This window comes from Apus apus, chromosome 15 (genome assembly GCF_020740795.1).
Source record: "Apus apus isolate bApuApu2 chromosome 15, bApuApu2.pri.cur, whole genome shotgun sequence".
NCBI lineage: Eukaryota > Metazoa > Chordata > Aves > Apodiformes > Apodidae > Apus > Apus apus.
This window is the reverse complement of record NC_067296.1, coordinates 14,059,449-14,075,636: the sequence shown is the minus strand read 5'-3', so window position 1 is coordinate 14,075,636 and position 16,188 is coordinate 14,059,449. Positions and strand designations below refer to the sequence as shown.

Sequence of the window (16,188 nt, the reverse complement as noted above, 5' to 3'; positions counted from 1 at the left end):
CAGGAGGAAAGGTCTTGTTTGCCCCATGCACAGGGTGAAGGAGGGGGCAACATGTCCTGGCCAGCCCCCTACAGAAAGGGAGGCTCCCAGGAGACTCAAGAGGACCCTGCTCTCTCCTTCCCACGCTGCTGCCCTGCTCCCGCTTGTTTTCCAGAGAGGAAATCGACAACCTTGCTAGTATTATTATTTTTTTTCCCTTTTATTTTTTCTCCCCTGTCCATGTGTGGAGTGCCGGGGCCCAGCTGGGGGGCAGCGGTGCCGGGTGCCGGGCGCCAGGTGCCGGCGGGACGGCGCGGGAGGTGCCCGGCAGCCGCAGGGGGGGGGTGACGGGGACGGGGACGACAATGTCGGCGACAGCCCGCGGCGCTCGCGGCAGTATTGTGTGAGCGAGGAGGAGATGGATGAAGGTCACATCCTGCCACTCTTCCGATGCCCGGCACCAGGAAAAAGCTGCGCTTTGTAAATACAAAAATAAACAACAAACTCTTCCCCCCATTTACCACCTTCCCCCCCCCCGCCCCCCGCCCCGAAGAAAACAACAACAGCCCCGGCGGTATCGCAGCCACCTGCTCGGGGAAGTGATTTTTCATATAGGCAGGAAATTGGGGGGGTCTAATTAAATCTGGGGTCAAGAACATAAAGGGAGAACAAAGTTTATTTTGGAGTCCTGGAACAGAGGGGGATGCTCAGTGGGGCTGAGTGTCACCCCATGGGATAGTGTTTCGGTGGGGCTGGGGTGGCACCAGGGGGTATTTTGGCCCTGGGGTGGGTTGCAGGGCGTCTCTTTCCTTCCACTGTGGGGTCCCCTTCCTCCTGGTGCTGCTGGGGATGTTGGTGGCAGCTCAGTCCTCTTCCCTTGGGCAGGGATGCTCTGAGGGAGTCCCCACTGTCCCTGTCCCCTACGGGTGGAGAAAGAAGCCCCGGGGAGCGTCACGCTCAGACCTACAAGAGTGTCCCCAGCCTTCAACGAGATCATATGAGGTTCCTGTTTCACAACACGGAGGATGGCATTTCCATTGTGCTCGCCGGGGATGTGTTGCAACGGGGCAGCCGCTTCCATCCTTTGTCCTCCTCCCGCAGAGGAGGAGTCTCAGCCTCTGCCAGGGTGACCCGTCACACCCTGGTTTCCCCCCCCACCCCCAGCCACCAAACCCAGCTCCGCTGGCCGCAGCAGCGCTCCCCGGCGGGTCCCGGCCAACAGCATCGCCCCACCGCCCGCACTCTCGGGTTCCAGAGGTGCCTCCTTGTTCCACCACGTTGGGTGCCTTCAGCCGGTGGGTCCCCACAAGGCTGGAGACATCCCACCAGAGCAATGCCCACCTCGAGTCTCTCCCCGCACTGACCCCGGGGTGCCCCCTTCTCTGCCCCACTGCAGGGCTCCTCATTTCCACAATCGATGGACAAATCATTTCAGAAATGAGGTGCTCACACCACCAAAGATGGACTGGGGATCCCTGGGTGCCGGTGGCAGCCCTGACTCCCCCTGGAATGATGCCACCATCCCGGCCCCCTCTCCTGCCTGCAGCAGGCAGCTGCTGGCTTTTAGGAAGTGCTGCAGAAACCTTTGCCTTTGGGTCCGGCGCTCCCAGCCCGGAGCCGCTTTCTATTCCCCAGCCAGGCCCAATGTGCTGAATATAAAGTAGGGCGGCATTGTTAGGAAAAATAATTAAAACCCAACAAAAAGGCGAGCAGCAGCTGGAAGGGCTGAATCGGAGCAAGCCGGGCTGCCCGTAACCCTTTGTGGGCAGGCAACCCGGCGTGCGGGATGGGCAGGGAACACGGGCCGGGCAGGGAAGGCAGGACGGGCAGGGAACCGGTATCCTGCATCCCAGCTCTGCCGCCGGTGCCTGCGGGAGCGGAAGGGGAGGTGACGTGCTCGAGTCGTCCCAGTGCAGACCATAGGGCAGGACTGGGGACAGACTGGGGGCAGGATGGGTAAGATGGGACTCGTGCCCTGGGGATTTATAAGCCAACGCGATTTTTGCCCAGGCTGTAGGGATGGTGGGGGGTGCCCCGCTCCCCGAGTCCTTGATGAAGGCCGAGACGTGGAACCTGGGGACCACTCAGCCCAGGGGCTGCCCATCCCCAGTCAGGCGTCAGGTCCCTTCTGCGACCACCAAAGGGACGCAGGTGCCACCCACCGCGCCGGGCGGGTGTCCTCTCCCTGCCCCCAGCATCCCACCACCACCAGCATCCCACCACCACCAGCATCCCACCACCACCGAGCGGAGAACCAGGGGCGGCCACACGGGGACGCGTCCCCGGCCGCGGGCCCCGCTCCAGCTGGGCGCTGTTTTGTACGGACTCCTGGGCCTCTGCGGCGCAGAGATAAGCCCAAGAATTCGCCGTCGGTTCCAAATATCCCGTCCGCTTCCTCCCGCCGTCCTCGCCGCCGCTCCAGCCCGCTTGTCTCATTTCCGCAGCACCGTGCTGGGGGGAGCTTCCTGTTTCCCCCCCATCCCGGCCCCGGGGGTGGCGGCGGGGGGCTGCGGGGCGCGGGGCGGAAGGGCAGGACAATGGGCGCAGGCAGGGACGGGCAGCTGCCCACCTCCCGTGGCGGGGGTCTGCGTTGGGGGGTGGGGGTTTGGTGGTCTGGGAAGGGGACGGGATGGGGAGGGGGGGAGGGCAGGAAGGTGGCAGCGGGGCTGGCAGGTGGCAGCGGTGGGGATGCGGGTCCTTGGCTGAGCTGAGATTGTGGATGGGGTTTGTTTCCTTTTCTTTTATCTATTTATTTATTTACTTACTTATTTATTTATTTTTTTTAAGGATTTCGCTTTAAATCAACCCAAGGTCCCTCCGTAGCATCCTTTTCTGCTCCACCGGCTGGAGGAGCTCCCCCTTCTCGGGCATCACCCCAGCGTGAGAACAGGGATGGAGCCGGGTACCACCGCTCAGCCCAGCCCTGCACCAGGGTCGGGGGTGGGTGGGGAACCCTGCCCTCCCCGGAGAGATGAACCCATCCCTCCCAGAGACACTTTTTTGGGTCCCTCCAGTAAAACCACCCACCGCAACCCCCCGCAGCCGCAGCGTGGGAGAGCAGCACCCCCGCGGGACCCCCACCTCCCAGGGGCTGTGCCGCGGGGGGGTGAGATGCTGCTCCCCCGTCCCAAACCGCAGCCGCAGGAAAAGAGGGATCCGCTTGGGGACTTTGCTCGCTCTGAGCCCGGCATTCTCCCCCCCCAGGTGGGACCGGCCGGTGGGCAGCCCAGCGTCCCCCTCTTTTTTTCTTACGGGGGGAGAAGGCTCCTGTCCGCCAGCTCCGGGGCTGAGTGTGAGTGTTTACTCGCCGCCTTTCTCACCGCTCGCAGCGTGGCAGGAATTATTCAAAGGAGGGCGGAAGCGAGCGCAGCAACTGAAACAACAATGAAAAGGAAACGGAGACTGAAAAATTCTCCGTTCATAAATCAACTGAACTGCAGGTGATCCCCGGACAGGAGCGAGCCCAGGGAAAGACACGGCTCGGCACGGCTGGCTGCCCCCCGGCAGGGATGGGGGGAAAGCCGGGATGCTCCAGGGTGTTCTGCCTGGGGCTGGGGTCCTTGTCCCTGGGGATGCACCTCAGGGCAGGTGAGGTGGAGGCATTGTTGGGGTATATATTTTTTTTTTATATATAAGCAAATTTGGGTGAGAGGGGTGATACTGTGCCAGTGCAGCTGCTTTCTGTGGCAGGGCTGGTGTTGCATGCACACATGTGTACGTGTTCACTCAAACATGAACACGTGTGTGCACACACACACACACACAGGCCAGGGAAATGCAGAGACTTGCAGCCAGCCTGGGAATGGGGCACAGTGGCTGTCCCACAGCCGTGCCATGGTCCCTTGGGATAAGATAGGGTTATTGGGTGCACAAGGGGTGCAGAGCAGCCCCCTGGCTCTCTCATCACCTCCTTTGCAGCCTCCTGCCTGCCTTTTGGGATAAAACACATCACTTTTGAAGCAGTCAAGCTGAGGAGGTGTTCCAAGCCCTGACTGTGCTGCGGGAGATGCTGAGATTAATGGGAGAGGATCCAGGGCTCTGAGCGGCATCGGGCCATGGCTCCTTGCTGGGATCTCATCAAGGCTTTTTCCTCCTTAGGAAAAGGAGCTGCTGTCTTGGGACAGGCTCCTCGGCACTGGCAGCATCCCTGTGCAGGGCAAGGGGTGGGCATGGGCAGAAAACATCTCTCCCACCCCCTTACCAGGTCCTGCAACATCTTACTGTGGGTGAGATGGGGACCAATTTGGACAAACCCTGGTGTGCCCTCCTCACTGTCCCCTCTCCACCAGGTTCCAGGAGCTGAGACCCAACCTTGTGGGCGCTGAAAGGGGGATCACGCCTTTGGGACTGGTGGGTGGCCCCAAGGACCAGGCTGGTGGCAACAGGCTGAGCCTTACAGCAGAAGAATGGATCTGGTCACAGTCCCCATGCTGGGAAAGCCAGGCAGGATCGCATGTCCCCCTCTGCCACTACCCGTCCCCCCTTCCGTGATTTCCTTGTCATCTTCTCTTTCGGCAGAGCTGGAAAACTGGGAGACCACCGTAAATAAATCCTGTGTCTTTAAGCCGTTTTGTACAGTACAAGAAAACGCACTCGTTGAATTACAGCTTTTTAATCAAATACATGTAACCATGTCACTTAAAGTGCTCGCGAAAAGCAGGGGAAAAAAAAAAGCGCCCAACACAATTGGAAGAGCACAATATTAAAACCAGCTGCTCGCTTACCCCCACCACAGTTAATAGTTTTTGAATGTTCTGAATGAGAGAGAAACCAGAGCCAAGCTCCACTTTCATGTCCATCTTTCTGATCAAGCCCTGTCAGACAGGGGGAGCCGAGCAGCCTGGCACAGCGGTGGGGGACACGGGGGACACGGGGGACGCGGGAGGGCTGCGCTCGCCTCTCCTGCCTCTTCTCCCGTCCTACTCGGGCTGTCTCCCCGCAGTGAGAGAGAGGTGGGAGTCTGTGGTCATCTTGCAGCCAGGACCCAGCCTGGAGATGCCAGCACAGGTTGCCCAAGCCCTGTGGGGGTGTGGGATGCTGCCCTGGGACATCATCATCACATCACGTCCCCCGCCAACCCAGCTCCACCTCCTGATGCTTCTTCCTGCAAGTTGGCATCGCCCCTGCCACGGCTCGTCCCCCGCGGGTGCTGAGGCGCCGCGGTGCCCACAGCATCCCTTCCTCTCAGCGTGCTGGCACGGGTCCCCGTGCCACGTCCTCGTGCCCCGTCCCCTTGGGGCACACACGCTGGGACCACCTCGACGTCCACCTCCGGCCTCACTGGCCACCAGCCCCCCTCCCCAGCACAGCCTGCCAACCACCCTGGGCTGCACAGTTCCCCCATAACACGGACCAACGCTCATTAAGCGCGAAGCAGAGACCACCAAATATGTCAAAACACACTTAAAATTTATTGTTTCATACCATACGTTTGAGTCTCTTGAACGCCGGCCAGTGTTTCTCTCTCTCCACGATGGGGCCTATCTGCTGTCACCGACGCTTCGGCTGGATGTACAGCCCGCTTGCTTTAGGTCTTTTTTTTTTTTTTTTTCTGTCTTTACTCCCCTCTTTCTTTAAATGAAAAATACAAACAATTGATGGAAAATGTACATTTGTTCCATATGGGATGGTCGGAGTGTGGAGAGGAGCCAGGAGAGTCATTTTTAGGCAGGCTCCTCTCTCCAGCGGATGGCTGGATGGCTTCCCAGAACGGCCCCGTGCGGCCTGGCCTGACTCTCCTGATGAGCCTCAGACAGTCTGTGACGCTCCCGCACTGCTGAGGGGGGACATGGTTCAGTTCCCTGCCGGGCTCATGACCCTGGGGGCTGATGAGCATGGGAGGAGGAAGAGGTTTCCACCAAGACCCTTGCAAAATCCCAGAAGGGATGTGAGGGAGGTGACAGGGAAACTTGCTTTGCGTGAGAGGCTGGGTGAGATAGACTGGGTTGAGTTGGTTGGGTTGTGTTGGGCAAGGCTGGGATAGGTTGGTTGGGTTATGCTGGGTAAGGTTGGTTAGGTGGGTTGGGTTGGTTAGGCTAGATCGGATTGCTGTCTGTTTGGTTGGGTTGCCTTCTGTTGGGTTGGCTTAGTTTGCCTTGTGTTGGCTTCTTTTGGGTTGGGTTGGCTGAACTGGACTACACTGGGTTGTGATGGGCTGTGTTGGGTCCAAGTCCCCAGAATCCCCCATGGCTCACACAAAGATGACCAAACGTGCCTCCCCTATGGTCTGGGAGGGACCCCAGCAGGGTACTGGGTGAGGGGATGGGTGGCATGGGGCTGGGGGCTGCAGGACCAGGTGCTGGTTGTGGCCCCAAGGCAGGGAAGAAATGTGAAGGCTGGGGGGCCACAGCCAGAGCTCCACTGCTGATGGAGAGGCTGAACTTTGCAGCAAAGAAAACGCTTTACAAAATGCGTTTCAGGCTGCACAGGCTTCCCGGGGCACTTTAAGGACTCCTTCCTGGCTTGTTTTCTTTTTCTTTCACAAAACCTGTAATATTTGTGATTCCACCAGCCCAAGTCCCTGCAGGCAGCTGCACTCCCCTGCCTGCAGCAGCCAGTGGAGCTGGTGGGAACAGGCTGAGGAGAAGAGCCAGGGAAAGCATCCACCACCGCCCGGCCGGCTGCTCCAGGCAGCCCTGTGCAGGAAGCAGTTGGTGCCTTTCCTGTCCTGCCCGGAGAGCTGAGATTTTCAAACATTTCCTTTCCCAAACCAGGCTGCAGAAAAGAAAGTTGAGGAAGGTTTGGGAACTTTTCTTCTGCTCGGTCAGGAGAGGTTGTGCTGGGAACATTTGAAACCTTCCTCTGCATGTTGACCTTTTCCCTGTGGTTAACCTCCTTGCCATACAGTGCTGTTACATCTCCAAATGGTTTGCCTCCCATTGAAAAAAAACCTGGAAAGTTTTGGTGTGTTTTTTTTTTTTCCCCAGTGCTCTTTTTCTCGAGTCAGGAAATGTTTTGGAGCCATTTCCCATAAACAGGTTTGGTTTTGATAAATCTTTTTTCTTTCTTTTTTTTTTCCTTCTTTCTTTTTTTTTTAGTGGAAGAGGGAAAAAAAAAGGATAAATGCCATCAGTGGCTGTGGAGCAGCTACCTGATGCCAGGGGGAGGGGACCAGCACCAGCAGCATCTTCCCCTTCCCACTGATGTCCCCATGACAGGGACATGTGGTCCTAAGCACCCAAAATAGATGGACCCAGAAGCTCAAATCCCCCTGTATCATCCCAGCTGGGATGACTTCATCAAGGCCACGTGTCCAAATGTCAGTGTCCCCTCCCGTGTGCTCTGGGCCAGGACAGCTCCAGCCTTGGGAGCAACGAGCCCAGAGCTGCACACGGCTGGGCTGGCACATGCTGTCTTAATATCTGGGTGATGTCATCAAGCACGTATGGCATGTAATGCCATAAAAACCCCAGAACGTCCATAAACCTGAGCAGTGAACCAGCAGCAGCACACACACATGCATGTGTGTGCACGTGGATATGCACACCTGGCTACATGCACACACGCGTGTGCACAGGGACATGCACACACACACTTGTGCATGCACACAGATGCAGGCAAGGATGCATGGAGACACATATGTATGTGCACACACACACACACACACACACTCAGATGTGTGCACGTGGCTGCCCAGAGGGGCACATGCATGAGTGTGTGCACACATGGATGCACATACACACCAAGGCACACATGTTTGCAAATGCATACATGATGCACACACAAATACACGTTTGCACATGGATGCACACACATGGATGCACACACACACATGCACTCCTCACGCCACCCTGACCCTGTCCCTGGTGTCCAGCTCAGTGACAGCCCTGGCAGGCGGCAGGGGAAGGACAGGGCAGAGGTGCGTGGTGCACACACTGTGCCTTGGCTGGTGGCATTCACACATGTCACGACATGTGGGGATCTCTGCAGAAGCAGCCCCAGTGTGTGGGGCAGCCAGACTGGGAGGGATCCACAGCCCCACACCCCCAGGCAGGTCCTCGTGGTGCCTCCCCCTCTCCCTGCTCCTGCAGCCATCCCAGGAAAGCCAGCCAGACAGATCTGTCAGGATTTACATATACCTGTCAAATACCTTCTCCATATTTCTGCCGTAACGACCTGCTAAGAGCCCCTCACTCCTCCTCCTCAGTCCAAACCCATCAGGCCCTGAGCTTTGGAGAGATTAAGTCATAAAAATCAGAAGGGGCTGCGTGGTAACAGCCCCGGCCTGAGCTATAACGGCAGTGAAATCATCCCCAAACTATTCCAGCCCCCTCCACTTCCAGTCCCGCGTCACACCTGAGCCACCGGCACGCAGTGAAACAAAACACTGCTGGGTGGATGGATGGTTTCCTGGCCCCCGTCCGGGGGTGGGGGCAGGGAAAGGAGGGCTGCTGGGAATAAAAAGGCTCTGGCAGCGCACAGGGCAGAATCCTTGCCTGCTGCTGGTGCCCAAGCAGTGTAGGATGTGTCCTGGCTGGCTGGCTGGACGGCTGAGCTCCCATCCCGTCCCATCCCACCCCACCCCCAGCTGGGTTTCCTGACCTGTGTTTTGCATTAACTAATGCTAAACTGAGCAAACCCAGGTGGCCACATAGCCAAAGCCAAGTGAAACTGGAATATAGAGGATTTAATATCAAATTGAAGGCAGCTAATTAGTGGTGTGGTTAAAGCTTGTTGAGGAGCCAGAGTCCCTTGCAGGGTCTGCTTAGTTCCCTGCTCTCCTGATGGAGCTGGACCAGCCCAGCCAAACCCTGGCTCTGGGGAGGGACAAATCCTGCCCTGGCAATGGCTAAAAGTGTGAGGCTGCAGCTCTGATCCCATGGGAAGGTGCCTGCCAGCTCTGTGCCGGCCACACACTGCCTGCTGGGAGGCTGGGCTGGAGGAACAGCCACACTGTGGGATGCTTATTGATTAATTTAACATCAAAACATTAAGTTAAGGTGAAAAAGTCTGGGTGAAACATGGAGGGATGGGAGGAGGCTGCATCCTTGGGCTCCTGCACGTGTTTTCTTCCTTTCTCCTTTTCCTTCTTTCTCTTTTCCCTGCAACCTGGGCTAGGGCTGGTCAGACAGACAGGGTAGCTGTGCATGGTCTGGGGCCTCGATTGCAATTAGGTTTTAATATTAATAAAAACACCCATGTCTGAGTTGGGCAGGGGGAGCTGGCAGGGCCCCGTCTGCTTTTGTCTAGAAGTGAGCCAGTGGCAAACACTAGGCAGTCTTAGCGTGATGGGGACCTGGGGAGACAGAATCTGTTGCTGGATCTTGGTGACAACCTGGTCCTGGGGACAGGTGGGCATGGCAAGGCCCTGCAGATCCCCCCAGCACCACTCGGTGCTTTTGCAGCCGTGGTTGCAACACGATGTGTCCCTGGTGCATTTATGGGTGGGAGCGACCATCATCATCCTGGGGTTGTCAGTCTGGGTACCCATGGTACCTGTGGCAGCATTCTTGGGGGTGAAGTGAAGAGACCCCCACTGCCCACCCAGCCCCACAGTAGAGTTCTATTTACAAGAGTTTGCAGCACAGGTGGTTTGGGAAAGCTCCTGCTCTGCCCAGCCACACCACCCATCCTGACAAGCACCCGAAAACGGGGCACACCAGATGCAAACTGCTCCAGAGTGAAGAAGTGAAGCCAAAAAGAGCCACCCCAAGGATTTCTAACCATGTCCTGAGATCAGAGGCTAACTGGTGTGGCTGGAGCTGTGGGGGAAGAAGGGAATTTCTGCTGCCTGAAAAATGACCTAACATTTCCTCTGTGATGTGATCCACCACCGGCATCTCCCGGCACCACGGGACAGCGGGGCCAGGGCTGGCGTGCGCGTGGCTTCTTGGAAGGGTGGGAAGTGATCGCATCCTCGCCTGGAAGGTACCTGGGGGCTGGAAAATAATAAGTCAGGGCTTTCTTCTCTCAACCTCCCCATCTCCTTCCTCCCAGGCCACTCCAGGGATGGAGCCTATAGCCGGCTGCTTCCTTTCATAGTCATCAGCAGCCCAGGCACAGGATGCTTCTCATTTGGTTTTCTGTTTGTTTGCTGCGGCGCGGGTTCTGGCACCCGCCGGGCGCCCGCCAGCCCTCCCGTGTAGGTAGTGAGGTCATTTTTCCATGTATTCCCCCTTTTTACATACTGTATATGGAAAGACAATGAAGCGCCTTCCTGGCGTTTAATGGGAACGTGTTGCCAGCCCCCAGAGTGGTCCTGTTTATTAGCACTTCACATTAAACAGCACCAAAAAAATAAAAAAAAGTGAGTCAGGATTTCGTCCTGTTAACACTAATGTGAATTTAATTTAGGAGAAGCCTGAAAATTAATGTCATTTGTTAAATATCCATTTCCCCTAAAAGGCAATTCTTTGCCAACAACAACAGCAAAAAAACCCCTTCTTCTATTCAAAATTATTATTTTTTTTAATTTTTTTTTTTTTAAGTAGCCTTTTTTGGGGATATCAGCCTGGTTTAAATCACTCGGCGTTCAAGGAACGGATGCCACTGGGGTTTTATGCAACAGATTGGTCTTTCTTCTTTTCAAACTGAACACAAAAATACTGTAAATCATAAAGGGATTCACAGGAGGGGGATGAGGCTCTGGCAAAGCACTGGCAGCTCCGAGCGGGATCCGCCGGGCACAGCCATGGATCGGCAAGACCTGCCGGCTGCTGGAGCTGGGAAGCAGGAGGTGGAAGGGCTCCGGCACATGGGTTTGCCTTCCAGCTCCAAGGACTGGAGCAAAAGTGTTGAAACAACCAGGCTATATTTTTGGGGTGTTACATGGGAAAACAGGGTGAGCCGTGGGGGAACCACGCACCAATGGGCTGGTAAAATAATAACCACACCGAGGCTGGTTTCGGAGGAGGAGATCACATCTTTTATTTTAATCGGAGAACAGCTGCTTGTCCTGCAGAAGGCACCTCTGGGTGGCACAGCACGGTGCCATGGGGTGGCCACTGCCATCCCATCCCACTGCTGGAGACACCGGCGCTGCCGGAGCCGCCGGAGCCGCCGACCCGCACGGAGCCCAAGCCGAGGCGGCTGCCGAGGCGGGCGGGCGGCAGCCTGGAAATTAATACATCTGCCAGGTTGTCAAAACATTAATCAACGGATACAAAAATCTGGAAATGGTTGGGACAACATGTATTTGCGGAAAATATGTGTTCACACAACAAGCACACAAGATGGGAACAATTATATGAAGACGTTTTAATAATTAACCAGTATAAAACAGTTTGCTCTCCATACAGTTCTAGACAATAAAAGTGTTTGCAGTCATATTTTTCTTTTGTACAAAATTCCAGTCAATTGTTCCATAATATTTACATTGTCATTCCCTTTTCAAAAAATATCTCCTTTACCTCCCCCCTCCCTTTTGTTTTTTTTTTTTTTAAATCCAGCTTTGCTACATAAATGCTTTAGATCTCATGGATATCCCTTGATTTATTTTTTTTAAAGTCTAATAAAAAACAACAACAAACAAAAACAAACAACAAAAGACATTAAATACCATTTTATATATAAAAATGCTTAGTAAAAATATAGTTTTGTTGCCCAATTAAAATATATTGCTGAGAATACAGTAAAAACTGTCCTAAAGCCCACCCCTAATGGGCGCCGACTCTTCAACAGCCCCGGAAAAGTCTTCCTAAAAGTTTCTCTCCCCTCCCACAAGTTCTCCTGCCCTTGGGTTAAATACTGGGGGGGGGGGGGGCAGGTTGCTTCGCCTCGTCCTGGTGCTGGTTGTTTCAGGCAGGATTTACTGGAATCAACTTTAAAATGTCCCTTGGAGCTGGTGGGAGCTACAGCTATGGAAGGCTGGCGCGGGGAGCACGGCAGGCAGTGGGAAAAGGCGTCTATCTGTGGTATATAGTTATATGGTATATCAGTGAGTTCAGCATGTTTGTTCTCTAAAAAAAAACCCAAAAAACCCAAACAAACAAAAAAAAATTCAAAAGAAAGCGATGCATTTAATGAGATACTCTAAATATTATGGAGCTCATGGTTAAAGGAGGATGGCTTTTTGTTTTTTAGAGGAGAGTCGAGGCTCTCCCGGTGGGAGCATCGGGGCCAACCTAACCGGTGATGCAGGGGCTATAGTAAACGGCGCTGCTGGCATCGGACAAGGCGGATATCAAGCTGCTCTCCTCGCAGGAGATGCTTCTAGGAGTCACTTTGGACAGGGAGACATGATAAGGGAGTCCCGAGGCATCGGGACGAGTCCTGCTCATGTTCAAATATTGGTCAAACTCGTTGCGGTCAACGTCTGTCCACAGCTCGGTTTGGTTCAAGTGATCCACGCTCTCCATGTGGTGGGCTTCAGGTGGGGGGGAGAGCTGGCCCAGGTGAGCTGAAAGCCCGTTCTGAGTTCCAGAGCACATCTGGTTGTAGTATATGCTGGAGGGGTGGGGAGTCCTCATGGCATCGGCCAAGTGAGAGGGGGTCTGCGCATAGGGCACTGCCACGTCCCGCCCCATGCACTTCTCCTGGGGAAACTCCATCTGGTGATGGTGGTGGTAGCCACGAAAGGGCATCATGTTGCAGTCATCCTGCATGTGCGGAGGGAAAAACGCCGGCTCGGTCTGTTCCAAGACATCCAAGGGAGACATCTCAGGAGTTGGCAAGCCATAGTTTTCAATATCCGACCCCATGGAGTGGAGTTCTCTGAAGTGGTTAAGTGGGGGAGGCTGGGGGTGGCCCGGCTGGCTGCCGCCATGGTGACTCATGCTGAAGTTGTCACTGCAAGGCTGGGAAAGGTTATGCAGGAGGATATTGGGTTCCATCCTCTTGATTTTCTTGGCTTGCTTCTTTCTCCTTGGGCGGTACTTGTAGTTGGGGTGATCCTGGAGATGCTGGATTCGCAGCCGCTCTGCCTCTTCCACGAAGGGACGCTTGTCGCTGGCGCTCAGCGCTTTCCATGACTGGCCTGGAAGGGGAAAACAAAGCTCTGTGACACTGGCTCGGCCACCTGGTGCTGGCTGGGGCACAGGGGCACCCAGGGAGAGGGCACCCATGGGGCGGGAAGGGCTCCCTTGGCCAGTTCAGCGCCTGAGTGGGGTCCTGGTGCTGCACAAGGAAGGGCTGGGAGTTGGGAGCCCCAGCAGGGCTGTCCTGGCAGTGGGCTCATGCAGTGCTGGGTGCTTCAGCACAGGAGGACAATGGGGGTGAAAAGCCTCGTGGGGTTGCAGGAACCCCTCTGCGGGACAGGGAGTTCTGCCTCCTGCTGCCCCTGAGCACAGCCTGGTCCCCAGCGTTCCTGCTTCCCCGCATCCCACATCTACAGCCCCACTCCTCTGGGGCACAAATCACCCATCCCCAAACACCACACCCTGCAGCCCTGTATCCTGAATCCCATGTCCCTGCTCCCCGCAGCTCCCTGTCTCCGCATCCTGCTGCCCTGTCTGGCCATATCCTGCTTCCCGTAGTCCCGCATCCTGCGACTCCATCTACCCATATCCTGCTTCCCGTGTTCCCATATCCCGCATCCTACAGCCGTGTATCCCGCATCCTGCAGACCTGTATCCCCATATCCTGCATCCCACAGCTGTGTGTCCCACAGCCCTGTCTCTCTGCATCCCTCAGCCCTGTTTCCCTGCATCTTGAGTACATGTAGCTCTGTATCCCCACATCCCACAACCCTCAGCCCCACATCCCCCCACATTCTCTAATAACATATCCCACAGCCCACATCCCCGCAGCCCTGTATCCCTGCAGCTGGCATCCCTTGTTCCCATATCCCTACAGCTCACATCCCACAGCCCTCTAACCTTGAACCCCCCTCCCCTACATCTCTCAGCCCCATATCCCACAGCACCCCATCCTTGTAACCCAGCTCCTGCAGCTCCATATCCTTGCAGCCTGCATCCCGCAGTCCTGTCCCCTTGCAGCACACATCCCAATGCCCTGTACCCGTTTGTCCTGTGCTCCCACCCTGGTATCCCTGCATCCCAACACCCCGTATCCCTGCATCCCAACACCCCATATCCCTGCAACCCACATTCTCAGCCCCATATCCCTGCCTTCTGCTGCCCTGCAACTCACATCCCCAGCCCTGTATCCCTGCATCCCAATGCTTCACACCCCTGCAGAGTATGTCCCAAGCCCTGTAACTCCACATCCCAATACCCTGTTACCCTGCAGCCCACATCTCCAATCATGTATCCCTGCATCTTTCTGCTTTGGACTCCCACAGCCTGCATCCCCAGATCCACATCTCTGCATCCTGCAGCCCTACATGCTTGCAGCCCGCATCCCCAGCCCTAAAACCCCATATCCCTCGCCTGGCTCCCCCACATTCCTGCATCCCCAGCTCTGCACTCCTGCATCCCTGCCTCCTCAGCTCCATACCCCTGCACCCCGCAGCCCTGTACTCTTGCAGACTGCATCCCTAGCTCCGTACCCCTCATCCCTGCCTCCTCAGCTCCATACCCCCGCATCCCCAGCCCTGAACCGCTGCATCCCTAGCTCCCTACCCGCCATCCCTACATCCCGCAGCCCTGCACACTCGCAGCCCGCACCTCCAGCCCCCTAACCCACCTCACCCCCACACCCGCAGCCCCTCACTCCTCCTCCCGCAGCCCGTCCCGCTCACCCAGCATCTTGCTGAGCACGGCGTTGTGCAGGTCGGGGTTCTGCTGCGCCAGCCGCTTGCGCTCATCCTTCGCCCAGACCATGAAGGCGTTCATGGGCCGGCGGATGCGGGAATCCTCGCCGGCCTTGCCCTCGGCGCGGCCAGCCGGGGGGCTGTATCCATAGCCCGGCTCGGGGCTGGGCGTGCGGCTGGGGGCCGCGCCGGGGGCCGCGCCGGGGGCCGCGCCGGGGCCGGGGCCGAAGGCGAAGCCGGGCTCGGGGCTGGGCGTGCGGCTGGCGGGGGAAGCGGCTCCCGGGGGGCGCGGGAAGGCGAGCCCGGGCTCAGCGGCCGGCACGGCGGCGGTGACCCATGAACAGTCGCCCCGGGGTTGCGATATCTCCTCTCGGCAGTAGTTAGACTCAGATATATTCATTCCAGCTGGACAGCACTTTGTGTCCGACCCGACCGGGTGCCGGAGAAAGAATCGGGTCCCGCCGCGTCCCACCGGGTCCAGTAGCCGTCGAGCAGCAGCCTCGCCGCTCGCCTCCTTCGCCTGCGCTTCGGGGGGATTTGGGGTCGGCTTGGTTTGTTTTGGTTTCTTTTTTTTTTTCTCTCTCTTTTATTTTTTTTTCCCCCTTTCCCCCCAAAAAAAACTTTTGGGATGATGCTGGGCTGGAAGGGGCAAAATATAGCCGGGCTGGACCAATCAGCGGGACGGAGGGGAGGAGGAGGAGGAGGAGGACGAGGGAGAAGAGGAGGAGGAGATGAGGGGGAGGAGGAGGAGAAGGAGGCGGAGGAGGAGATGAGGGGGAGGAGGAGGAGGAAGGGGGGCGTCCCCAGGCACCCGCAGGAAGAGCCACCCGGGGAGGGCCAGGCTGAGACCGGTGTGGACGCTGCTGCCCAGTTCCCTTCCTTCCAAAGAGAAGAGTTGTTATTTTTTCTGCCTTCTTTCCCTTTCTTTCTTTCCAAGCTCCTTTTCTGGCTACTTGCGATTTGCCCACAGCCCCTCCGGGCCGGGCAGGAAAGTGTTTAGGTTTGCCTGGCAGGCTGGCTGTTCGCAGGCAGGCAGGGATGCTGGGGGCTTTGTAATTATTTTCCTTATGACTTATTTCGTGTGTGTGTTTTGGCCAGCGTTCCCCATCCGCGGACGGGAGCAGCCCTGGGGTGAAGGCTGGGGCAAACCCACTTCCCCTGGCAAGTTTCTGCTGGGAATTTCAGTGCCGGGGGCAGAAACATCTCCCTGCTGTTAAGCGCAGTTCACATGGAAAGAAACGTTTCCAGCCTAGGGGGGTGTTGAGGAATGGTGGGCTCACGGGCAGCTGGGTGAGCGTGGCTAAAAGCTGCCCCTCGACCTGAGCTGCTGGGCTGGCACGGCCGTGGCAGTGCCACGCACCGTGGGCACGGCAGTGTCCCCACGGCTAAAAGCTGCCATCAGCACCCGGCGAGAAGCAGCCACCAGGTCACTGCTCTGCCGGCTCAGCTGCCAGTCCGCAGAGACGTGCAGTGCCAAGCGCCAGGTGAGGGGGTCCCAAGGACCATCCCACCCTTGGCACGGGGGAGTTAGGGACCAAGGGACCCGTTTGCAAGTAGGGAACACGTTGTCCCTGCTCCCTGCCACCCCCCGAGGTTATCGGGTTGATGCGTGAAGGATG

General features: G+C 56.9%; 1 protein-coding gene across 1 annotated transcript; it reads right to left on the bottom strand.

Annotated features, from left to right (window-relative positions):
- Positions 1-10,820: 10,820 nt before the first annotated feature.
- SOX18 (SRY-box transcription factor 18) lies at positions 10,821-15,188 on the bottom strand. The gene is made up of 2 exons (XM_051633349.1): positions 14,558-15,188; positions 10,821-12,892 (listed from the first exon to the last, which is right to left on the bottom strand). The coding sequence occupies exons 1-2, from the start codon at positions 14,967-14,969 to the stop codon at positions 12,042-12,044; spliced, it is 1,263 nt and encodes a 420-aa protein (XP_051489309.1). The 5' UTR covers positions 14,970-15,188; the 3' UTR covers positions 10,821-12,041.
- Positions 15,189-16,188: the final 1,000 nt, after the last annotated feature.

Coding starts and splice junctions, on each gene's coding strand:
- SOX18 (XM_051633349.1), bottom strand. CDS start 14,969: ATGAATATATCTGAGTCTAACTACTGCCGAGAGGAGATATCGCAACCC. Junction 12,893..14,557: donor CGTGCTCAGCAAGATGCTGG/GTGAGCGGGACG, acceptor TTCCCCTTCCAG/GCCAGTCATGGAAAGCGCTG.